The sequence below is a fragment of the Octopus bimaculoides genome, chromosome 14 (genome assembly GCF_046866305.1).
Source record: "Octopus bimaculoides isolate indiv1 chromosome 14, ASM4686630v1, whole genome shotgun sequence".
NCBI lineage: Eukaryota > Metazoa > Mollusca > Cephalopoda > Octopoda > Octopodidae > Octopus > Octopus bimaculoides.
Window position 1 is genome coordinate 35,965,685 of NC_142941.1, and position 12,500 is coordinate 35,978,184.

A 12,500-nucleotide genomic window follows, 5' to 3' on the forward strand; every position below is an offset into this window, starting at 1 on the left:
TAAAAGTACAAGATAAAAAATAAGATAAAAAGATTAAAAAAATTATAAACATCAAGTTGTATAACTTGACAGTATTGTGTGCAGTGGTTATACACTTTTGTAAAAAAAAGGAAGCCGTAAATATATAAATAAATAAGTGCGTGTGTGTGTATATATCTTTTGGAAATATGGTTTAGGTTTTATAGCCTATATAACAATAAAGAAAGCAAGATTAAAAAACATTATATATCATGTGTGTGCATATGCATAATTATGATTGTTTCTGTGTGTATATGTGTGTGTGTGTGTATTCATATTTCTATGTTCATGTATGTATTTGCATTTATGTATATTCATATGTAAATGTTCATATTTGCATATTTATGTATATGTGTATATGTGCATGTATGCTCATGTGTTTGTATATATGTACGTGAGAAGGTATGTATGTGTATAAGCATATATGTATGCATCTTTGCATGTATGTATATGTGTGTGTGTGTGTGTGTGTGTGTGTGTGTGTGTATGTATTTATATATACAGATAGATATACATGAATGTATGTCTCTGTATGTATATACATACGACCTGCACTATGTGTATAGAGAAATATATTTTTTTGAATATAAGTGAAAGACCATAACAAAACAAAATAAAAAAGGAAAGAGGAAGATAAGACAGGATAAAAATATATAGATATTTGAAGTAAAGTAACCCTGCCCCCCTACCTTAAAAAAAACCCAACAGAAAACCAAAAAAAAGACACACACACGCACAGCTCAAAAAAACAAACATAAATCAATATGGAGTTGCAAAAAAAAAAAAAAAGATGTTTAAACCCAACTGAAAAGTGTTAAGCTTTTCGAAACAAAACACATCTGATGGATGGGATAAAATGCAACTGGCCACAAACCGATCCCAACACATTTGCATGACAGTACAGTACTACTCGCACCAGTGAAATTGTCTTCATACACACAAACTACAGATAAATCACCTTCTGCTGTCTTGCTTAACTATCTTTTCACGTCAGTTGAGGCCTATTCATAAATGTCACTCTCCTGGCTTTTTACCACCACCACCATGACTGCCAAGCCCACCACTGCCATCCCCATCATCGCTCTTATTTCATTGTTTTTTGTTTTTTTTTTGCATTTATCATTTTTATTATTATCATTATTACATTCATTATTATTATTATTATTATCATCATTTGCCAGTATATAGGGTTTATAGCCAGTAAATACATATGATCCATTGCTTCATACACAGGTTTTTATTACCAGCTTATAACAGGGTTTTCACCTCCTCCACTCCACTAATTTTTATTTATTTATTTATTTATTTATTATGTTTAGCTTCACTGAAAAAAAAAACATGTAAAAAAATGATTTGAAAACAATGAAGGAATATGATAGTGCAAAAGCAAAAGACAGAATAAACAGTTTAAAATCATTTTAAATTTAATTTCATTTTAAATTCTATTTTTTTCCCTTTTTTTTTTGTAAACACCCTTTATGTAACTTAATGTCATTAACTGTTAAATTTAATTTGTTCCTTAAGTAAATTGCTGTAAATTTTAAACTATCAATTAGCACCAATGTCATAATCCCTAACACAGCATTTTTGCTTTTTGTTGTTCTTTTTTGGTCTTTTCGTTATGAGGGAAGGCAGTGTCCAAGATCTTTTACAGGACTAGTTGAAAGGAAAAATGTATCGTGTATCCTTAAACCAGAGATCAAGTAAAAATGCTTGCAACAGAGAGTACTCTGTTAAAAGTACCCCAAGGTGAGGCAGAGGTGTTAAGCTGAGAGATGGATTAGGATTAAGTCTACAACCTATGTAGATTGTACTTATTGTCAGGATTTGAACTCAGGTGCAAAGAGCCAAAACACACACTGAAAGGTATTTGGTCCAATGTTCTTCAGTTCTGTCAACTGCCCTGGATTAGCACTCAATTTATCAACTTCAAAAGGTCGAAAGCAAAATTGACCACAATAGAGCATTTTTGTCCAACATTCCAATAGCCCTGCTAATTCTCCATCTGTATAGGGAAAATGTGTGTATATGTAATAATGTGTGTAAATGTGAGTAGTACTGTGTGTAAACATATTACTGTGTGTGTGTGTGTGTGTATGTAGTAATGTGTAGATGTAAGTAGTAAGGTCTGTAAACATTTAGATGTAATTATTTACATATATTCATAAATGCATACGTATTAGCACACACATACACTCACACAAATATACATGCATGTAGACATACATACACAAATGTAAGGATAAACATATACATATTACCATACACTGATAGGTTAAATATACAATAAATGGCAGAATATAAAATGTGGCATTCAGACCATCACCAAGAATGCTAACAAAGCAAAAGAAAATAGGAAGATCAAGGAAGATATGGGAAAGAGTGTTGAGGTAAGATCATAGGGTATAAAGTCTCAGACAAGATAAAACAGTACATTATTTACATTTGATGGATATCTGTCCTCATCTTGTTTGTTGTTAATGCAACATTTTGGCTGATATACCCTCCAGCCTTCATCAGGTGTCTTGAGGAAATTTTGAACCTGGGTTCTCATTCCTAAGGTATTTTTCTATGTTATTATTATTATTATTATTATTATTCAGGTCACTGCCTGGAATCGAACTTGGAATTTTGGGGTTAGTAGCCTGGACTCTTAACCATATGGCATAGTGGTTAAGAACGCAGGCTACTAACCCCAAAATTTTGAGTTCGATTCCAGACAGTGACCTGTACATTCAGAAAAAGAAAGAGTAAAAAGACATATATCAGCAATAATAACTCTTTATAAATTTGGCACAGGGCCAGTAATTCTGAATGGAGGGATAGTTGATTACATAGATCCCAGTACTTGTCCGGTACTTTATTTTATTGACCCTCAAAGGATGAAAAGCAATGTTGACTTTGGTGGTATTTGTACTTAGAACACAAAGTGTGAGAAGAAACGCTGCCAAGCATTTTATCTGACACAATCACGATTCTGTCAGCTCACCACTTTTCATAAATAATAATGATAATGATGATGACGATTTCAAATTGTGGCACAAGGCCGGTAATATATTGGGGGAGGGGGTAAGTCAACTTGTACTTTTTTTTTTATCGACCCCAAAAGGATGAAAGGCAAAAGTGGACCTCTGCGGAATTTGAATTCAGAACATAATGATAGAAGTTTGCTGCTAAGAAGTTTTTGCCTGGCAGTATTGCTCTATACCTGGCAGTATTGCCAATCCAAAACTTTCTGGAAGTTATCCATATTCATGGACCAGGTGATGTGTTGTGTTCTTGAGTCAAACACATCACTTCTCATTGCTCTAGTCCACTCAGCTGTAGAAATGAGTTTAGCCTGAAGAGGGATGGGCTCTGCCAAGCTTTCTTGCCCAAGATATGGTGCATGGCTGCAGTACCCTGATGACCCAGTAGGTTTAAGTACTTGTCATTGTCGATGTCTTCCACCAGGGAAACATATGATGCAGTGCAGCAAAATCCAAAAGAACATAACTGAAAAATAGGGACCCAACTAGAGAAAAGCAGTAATGACACTCTTGGGTCAAGAACAGTGGAGAAAACTCATCAATGGCCTATGCTCCACAGTGAGCAAAGGGATTGGGCCTAAGTTCTGACAGTGCTCAAAGTTTCTTTCTTTTCTCTTTCAAAATAGTGGTCATCTGTTCCTTATTAGGAACAGGATTGCTGGGATCTTTCAAGCATCTAGAAGCTTTTCTTGGAAATTCCCATTCTTTAGTATCTGTGGCTGTACTAGGGGCACTACCTTAGAAGGTTTTACTGGATCCTCTCAAGTACCGATTTCAGTCTGGTGTTTATCCAGTTATATCGAATTATTTCTGTCGAAGAATTAAGATTTTTTATTTTTGTTTTTTTTTTAAACAATACCAGCTTTAATTGGCAGTACTGTTTCAAACACTTAAATGCATACTCTCACTCTCTTCTTTCTCTCACATATATGAAGGGCTTCTACACAGTTTCTGTCTACCGATTCCCAATCGCAAAATATTGGTCCATGAAAATGTTACAGTAGAAAACATGAGACTATGGTGCCATGCATTGAAACCAAGCCCAGCAGCAAAGTGAACTTCTTAATCAGGTGGCAATTCCTGTGACAAATTACCATTCTGCTGGTAATACAAATGTGTATGCTCTGTGATACAGCAACTAATAATTTGCTCTATTAGCTTACACACATGAGCTAAGTAGTATTTCTTACATCTCGTAGCATGTCATTTTCTCAACAGAAAATAACACAAACAATAACGATTCTAGAAATAGTTTTTTACATTAGCTATGGCATTTTGCAAAGACACACACACACACAAACAGTCATATGGATAGACAGGTGAACAAACAAAAATATAATCTTAAAATATACTTCAATAAACTGACAAAAGTTGGGTGGGGGATACTTAGGAAGGAGGACAGCAAGTTTGCCTCTTTCAGAACCTCCAAAAGTGGAGGGAAATGGGAGAAGTTTTTTTAGACTAGAAACCTGGTCAAATTGCTTGTAAGAGAATGGACTCTGCTATAGTACCCAAAGACTAGCTAGTGGCAATGGATTAAACCTGCCAGAAGAGAACAGAAAAGGCTCCAGAATCTGACTTCCTTATAGCTTCCATCAAACAAATTTCACTCAAAAGAATTTGGTCAACCAAAGGCTATCATAGAACACTCTCACCAACAGGCCCATGCAATGGGATTGAGCACAAAATGAAATAATTGCAATATTTCTCCTTAACCCCACAACTACACCAGCTTAAATTTATATAAAGGGAATAAATTATACTGTATTAGCATATATTAAAATATTATATGATATAATACAATATATTGTGTCTATATATGTATAGATGTGGGTGTGTATGTAAATGGTGGGTCACAGGGGTGCCAGTGAATATCAACAACAATTTGTGGTTGAATAAAAGCAGCAAACCCATTAAGAAGATTCAAACCACACATCTCTTGATTACAAATCAAACATACTAGCATTTACACTATATGAATAAATAAATACATACATAAATATATCTATACACACACGCACACACACTTGAGCACATAAATATATTTGTCTCTATATACACATATATCTTCAAATATGTTCACGTTTATGTAGACATGAGTTTATCATAGCTTTATCTATCCATCTTTCTATCTATATATATATATATATATATATATATGATTACATACAAACTCACAGATAAATATAAGTAGACACAGATATACATATATGTATATTGCATGTGTGTGTGTGTGTGTGTGTATGCATTACCTGTGGAAGAGGTATATATATTTGAATAGTTATATTTTTTATGCATATTTTGTGTGTGTGTGTGTGTGTGTGTATAAAAGATATGCATACATTTATGAACTGCTATATGTATTTTTTATACATGATTTTTATTTCGTATACATACATGTGTGTGTGTGTGTGTGTGTGTGTGTACAAAATAAAAAACACATAACTATTCATAAATATATACATATATTATACAGGTGTATATACATGTGTATGTATTTATAACAATACATAAATATATACACGCATACAGGAAAATACAAGAAAAAAGCACATGCATTAACAGATGCACACAAAGGATAGTGTTGAGTTAATCAATGAACTTCTTTGACATTGTTTATCATGAATATATAATGGGGTGGTAAAGGAAGAAAAGAAAAAAGGGATGTGTATGTGTGTGTGTGTGTGTGTGTGTGTGTATGTGTGTGTGTGTGTGTGTGTGTGTGTGTGTGTGTGTGTGTGTGTGGACAGGAATAGCAGAATATTTATCTCAAACATAGTTGTAATTTGCAAAGGGCGTAAGAGGAAAATAAGCAAAAAATTCCGTCATCAAAATATATAGAATATTGATGAAATATTTCTGGGTAACGTTATGACTTCACAGAAGGTGTTTGCAGCAACCAATTTTTTTATTATTTTCTTATTTTTTTGCATTTATCTTCATTTACTTTATTCATTTATTTACTTCTTTTTTTCTTTTTGACTTGCTAACAATAGTTCCATCAGGGAAGTTTGCTAATCATCGCAAGGTGCCATATTGGTTGTCTGCTGACAATGTACAACAGAAGATATAGGAAAACTGCCTCCACCACCCCAGGTCAAAGAACGGTGATATAAGTGGGAGTGGGAACAACAAAGATTAAATATTTAATAAGTGTTTGTCTATATTTTCCTTTTATGACGATGATGATGATGATGATAGTAGTGCTGATGATAATGATGAGTATGGTGCTGGTGATGGTGATGGTGAATGTACTGCTACTGATGATGATGATAAAACTCAACACTGTACTATGTACACATGTGTTGGAGCCTCTGCTATCTTCTGTGTGTATGTTTACATGCACATGCACATACACATGCATATACACTCAGCCTCCTCTACATGGATGACTGGAAAATATTTGCAAAGTGTAATAATATCTAGCTGGTTGCTAAAACCCACCAAAAATTGTTTATAAATTCAACCAAAAAGGAATATGGGATGCAGCAAATATGTTACAGCTTCTATATGAAGAAGTAAATCAACTAAAACTGTAAACATTAAATTTAACAGACACTGAGTCAGAGAACTACCATCAGAGACATCCAAACAAATATTTAAGGGTTGATGAAACTTAAAATGCAACATGCAGAAATGAAGGGGAAAATTAGAGAAGAGTAATTATCAAAAAAAAGTCAGATTGATAATAAAATCTCAACTCAAAGCTAACAATAAGATTGTGGGTACAAATATGTTAGCAATCCCAATTTTAAACTGGGGCTTCAACAGAAAGAATGAATGGAAGAGCTGAGACAGAAAAATCAGGAAGCTACTGATAGCTTCCTAAAGTCTTCTCTCCCACCCTCACTGAAAGCAAAAAAAAAACGATTATTGATCAAATATTCCTACCACACCCACAAGCAGAGTGGAGCCTGATACAAATAGAAGCCTATTACAACATGACAACAGGGCTAAAAAAAATATTTAGAAGGGGAAGCTAATAGCTTCCCATCACTTGTTTCTAAAGTATAATAAAGAAACAAAAGAGGAAAAAAATTTTCCTTTCTGTATAAGAGGAGTAGTCATGACTGTGTTTAAGAAACTTGCTTTGCAATCTTGGTGCTTGGGGTTCAGTCTCACTGCATGACACCTTGGGTAAGTGTCTCCTACTACAACCTTGGGCTGACCAATGCTTTGTGAGTGAATTTGGTAGATGGAAACTGTGTGGAAGCTTGTTGTGTATATATGTGTGTGTTTGTGTGAGTATATGTGTGAGCATTCATGTCTTTGTATTTGTCCCCCACCAGTACTTGACAACCAGTGTTGGTGTGTTGATGTCTCCATAACTTAGCAGTTAATAAGTGTTGGGTTCGATTTGTTCAACTTAAACTCCTCAAGTAGTGTCTGCCAGCATGGCCACAGTCTAATGACTGAAACAAGTAAAAGCTAAAGGTGTGTAACATAAATGATGAGGTACAAACTGGAAGCAAAATACACTGAAGAAAAAGATCCGCAAACAAAACTGTAGAAAAGATTAAAAACAAATGGAATTCCAGAAGATGCAGAGGAAACGAGAGAGAGAGAGAGAGAGAGAGAGAGAGAGAGAGAGAGAGAGAGAGAGAAGAGAAAGAGAGAGAGAAAGAGAGAGAGAGAGAGATCATTGTATTGCTGTATCTAAGAAGACTCACCAGAGAGGAAGTGAGCTATAGTGAAAGACAAATGACAAAAAGTTCAAGAACTCTGGGCTAAAAGTCAGAAACAGCAAGTCTGATTTTGCGTGGTATAGCCACGAGCAGCTAGATTTTATCTTATACTTGTTTCAGTCATAGGATTGCAGCATCATGGTCTCTTATCTAAAGCATTGATTGAAAGGTGAAAAATATTTCAAAATAGTATGACTTTGAAATTGAAGTAAAAAAAAAAAATCTTGGGTAGTAAAATAAAATTTTAAAAAAAAACTGCATCAATATTTGGAGCACTAGGTAGAATAAAATAAAAATATGAACAAAAACAAATGAACCACACTAGGAATCCTAAAATGTAACCCAGTACAACCTGTTGCATGGTCATATTGTCAGTGACAAAACCAACAGCCTCACAAAGCTTGCTTGGAGAAGAGAGTGATTTGGACAGCCAGCTGGATGAAAGAAGAAAAATCATCAAAGGGCAAAGAAACTCATAAGAGTCAATGGCCATCCTGTAGTATGTAAATGGAGGAGTTAACCTCAATAACAAAAAATCCCCAAGCCAGAGTCACGACAAAGTCATGGGGAATCGGAAGTTGAGTGTATTGATCTTCATTCAGTGAAATTATATGATGCAGTCTGGGTGGAAGAGCCTCTTCAGCCAATGGTCAGTGTAGCAGATTACTGCTAGTTAATAGACCCAGTTAACAGATTACTGTTAGTTAATAAAAGTGGCAATTCATGAAATCACTTTTGCTACTTGCAAACACTATGGAGTTCTGGAACCTCTTGAGGTCACCAACTGAAGTTGGATGACTTGTAGTAGTAGTAATAGTATTTGGTGTTACTGATTCAATACTGACTTATAAGACATCAGACATTGTAATGTTTCTCTTGTTCTTTCATTCTCTTCCTCCCTTCCTCTGTTTATGTAAGTTTACTTCTCTTTAAGTGTATGAAGTGAGGGAAAGTGTTTATGTCAGTCATGTTCAATGAATAAATTGCTCTTGCTCTTGCTCTTTCTCTCTTTCTCTCTCTCTCTCTCTCTCTCTCTCTCTCTCTATCTATCTATCTATCTATCTATCTCTATGCATACATTTCTACATGCACATGAAGCATGTTTGCCTCCCACACTAAAAAGTACTGTGACCAAAACATGTCCAATGGCCAGTAAACACTTTCAAATCACTAACATCCAAATAGACAGATGTGCCAAATTGTCTCATTCCGTTCAAATACCTATATCATTTAGCTATTGTTAGTCAGACCATTTAACTGTAAATATTTACTATGTGGTGGTACAACTGATTTCCCATATAGGTAGAGGAATCACTCGATTATTAACATGTGTCTTATTAGTTTGTTGTTTGTAACACTGAAACAAGGAGCATCAATTTACACACTAGCTTATAATAAGATAGAGATGACAGTTCATTCACTTAGCTGTAAATATGTAATGCAAGCAAATATGCCTCACAAAAAGAAGCAGTACTACTGTGTATTTTTGAAAATTTCTTTTTAAATCATGCATAAGTAAGTTTTAATCCTCCCAATTGCCTGGACAGAGACAATTTTTACCAGACTAACCAACTCCATTTTCCCAGCACAACAAAATTATCAAACATCTCTACATGCCAATGTACTTTAGAGTTAACTTTTTTTTAATTATACACACACACACACAAACAAACAGAATCACCTATATACTTTAATATCTACACAGTTATACTTTAATGATTAAATAATTTAATAAACAGATTATAAATATCAAAGTATTAACATGAAGTATCAACATGGTTAAGTACAATATCAATATTTTATTATGTTACTATTCAAATATAAAGTTTTCTAAACTAAGAAGAGTAAAACTGACTCACCTGCTGTGTTAAACCTTGTGTCACAGAGAGAGGCATTCTAGAAGTTGACCCTTTCCAATCCGTTTTACATCCATATTGTGAGTCCCTTTTCAGAAGGGTTGTTTTAGACTCTTTATTTAAGCCTGGATCTAAAACCATGCTTGCTGGGACATCATACTGTGGATGGTTAGGTTCACAGGTATATTCTGATTGTTTCCTCTCTCTAGGACAGTTGGTGTTACCAACTACATCACTGTACAGAATGTTTCTCTGGGTGTACTTCTGAATGATGCATATTGCTAATGAAATGACAATAGCCACAGATAAGATAATAGCAGCAACAATGATAACTATCATTAGGTTTATATGAATAGTGTCATCTGATTGTTTGGGAACGGTGGTCAACATTTTGGATGTCTGGTTGCTGACGGTCAACATCAGTGACAGAGTCGTAGTTGCTGACCGCATAGGACTGCCACTGTCTTTGACAACAAACGTTAAACTGTATAACCCTGCATCATTCTGGTAAACTGGACGGGAGTAAGATAGGACACCTGTGTAGGGTTTTACTGAAAACAACTGTTTTTCATTGCCTCCGATTATTTCATAACTGAGAAATGCATTCACATGTCTGTCTCTATCTGAGGCTTTCAAAACTGTGATCTCACTCTTACTTTGAGGATGGTAGTGGACATCGAGGTTAAAAGGGTTAACACTAGGAAAGGTAAAATAAGGAGCATTATCATTTTCATCCATTACTTCAACAATCACATTTTCTGTATTATTCAAAGAAGGTTTGCCATTGTCTTTTACAAAAACTTTAAATTCATAAGTCTCTTTTTCTTCTCTGTCCAATGATTGAGTAGTAGAAATAAATCCAAAATTAGAAATCACAAAAGGAAGAATATTTTCATTGTCACTCAATAAAATATAAGTGAGTTGACCTCCTAGGCCCATGTCAGGGTCAGTAACATTAATAAATCCAACAGGAAAGTTTGGTTCTTCATTCTCATAGGTTAAAAACTTAAATTGGCTTTTAGTAAACTTTGGCTGCACATCATTAACGTCCATTACTTCAATAGAGAATTTTCTTTCTGTCTTTTGTGAAGGTACTCCTTTGTCTTGGCAACTTATAGTAAAGTCAATGAAACTTTCCTTTTCTCTATCAACAGACTTTTTGACCACAACTTTATATTTCATTCTCCCTAAACTCTTCAACAACAGTTTATTGTGATGGAGATCACATGTGACCTCTCCATTCTGTCCAACATCATTATCAGTAACCTTAACATAGGCAATAAAACTACCGACTTTCACTCCTTCAGAAATTGTGGCTGTGTTTTTCATTGATTCAGAAACAAAATTTACTTCTATTGCTGGTGCAGTATTCTGGTGGCCAATCTTATTAACCAGCACAACTGCAGTTGAACTTAATGGTGGGTTCCCATTATCACTAGCTGTGATGAAAAGCTTGTAGGTTTGTTGTTTATCAAAAGGAAATTGTCGATTCAAAAAGATTTCTCCAGTTTCTTTATTCAATTCAAAATAATCCATAGCTAGTTTTGCTGTTTTTGAATGAAAACGATACACAACTTTGCCATTCTTACCAGAATCTAAATCTTTTGCTGATGCAGTGATTACAGCCTGGCTTTTTTGGTGGTTTTCACTAATGGAAACATTGTAAACACTCTGTGTAAAGATAGGAGAATTATCATTCTCATCAGTGACAGATATTTCAACATTTAAAACACCTTCTTTGGGTGGGTATCCTTCATCACGAGCAATGACTTGCACATTATAAGTATCTTTTACTTCTCTATCTAATTTCTTTTCTAAAACAATCCCAAGTTGGGTGGTGCCATCATCTTTACGTGAAAAAGACAAGCTAAAAGGCTCATCTCTGTTCTTTTTTAATTTATAAGTAATCTGTGAATTTTCTGATCCCATATCTTTATCAATGGCATTAGGAATTGTTCTTGTTACTCCCTTACTGTAGTCTTCAGAAAACTTGATGTTGATTTGATTTTCCTGAAACTCAGGACGATTGTCATTAATGTCTTTAATGATTACTTTTACCTCAATTATTTTCACAAAAGATTCTTCCTTTTGAATAGCAACATCAACCATTCTAAAACATTCAGTGTTGTACTTGCACAGAGATTCTGCATCCAGTATTTGATTGGTATATAGTTTGCCAGTCTTGGTTACATTAAACAACTGCAAGCCTTTACTTTTCTGCAAGCGGCTAAAAGAAATTAAGCTGAGGTCTCGAGACACGAAAATGCCTCGTGAGTTTATGTCAAGCGCAATGTCACCAACATATGTTCCAAGAATTTGAGCCTCCTCTATTTGGTAAGTGAGATCGGCACAAAGGGAGGTTTCCAATAGAAGCCAGAAAGAAAACAACTGTACAAACATATTCTGTTTTAAATATATATATATATATACATATATATATAAATATATTTATATATATATATATCTCAATATATTTGAAACTTCAAAGGGTGTTTTCAAATTGTTTCAGTCAAGAGGCATCTTACTATGTTTAAACCATGTAATCTGAAAGAGGAAAAAATATATAAATAGATAGATATACAAACAGAATTATTTCTAACATGCAGGGTTACATACAGAACCATCATAGCTTTCAAAAGATAACGCTATAATAAAAGTAAGACAAAAAAAAAAGCAAAATTAAAACAAAGGAAAAGCAATAAATCTAATAATGTTTTAGTAGTTTTCCAGATATTTGAAGAACAACAGATTATATGAGCGCATGAAAGGGTTCATATACCAGCAAAATGATTCACATTTCCAAAATGATTCCAGCACAAGATCTAATTAGGATATATACATGCCATAGTTCTTTTGTAGGTTTGTTTGTTTTTTTTTGTTGTTATTTTCTTGTTTGTTTATCCTACTTTATT

General features: G+C 34.2%; 1 protein-coding gene across 8 annotated transcripts in view; it reads right to left on the minus strand.

Moving 5' to 3' along the window:
* Nucleotides 1-12,500, minus strand: part of LOC106873930 (protocadherin-18) — a 178,535-nt gene that overhangs the window by 45,585 nt on the left and 120,450 nt on the right. For all 8 annotated transcript variants that reach the window (XR_008265534.2, XR_016244288.1, XR_008265535.2 and 5 more), the window contains exon 2: nt 9,592-12,132. Coding sequence is in view for 4 of the 8 variants with exons in the window: in XM_014921469.3 (XP_014776955.1) it covers nt 9,592-11,988 (2,397 nt within the window). In the remaining 4 variants the exon portion in view is untranslated. The remainder of the gene's footprint in view (nt 1-9,591; nt 12,133-12,500) is intronic.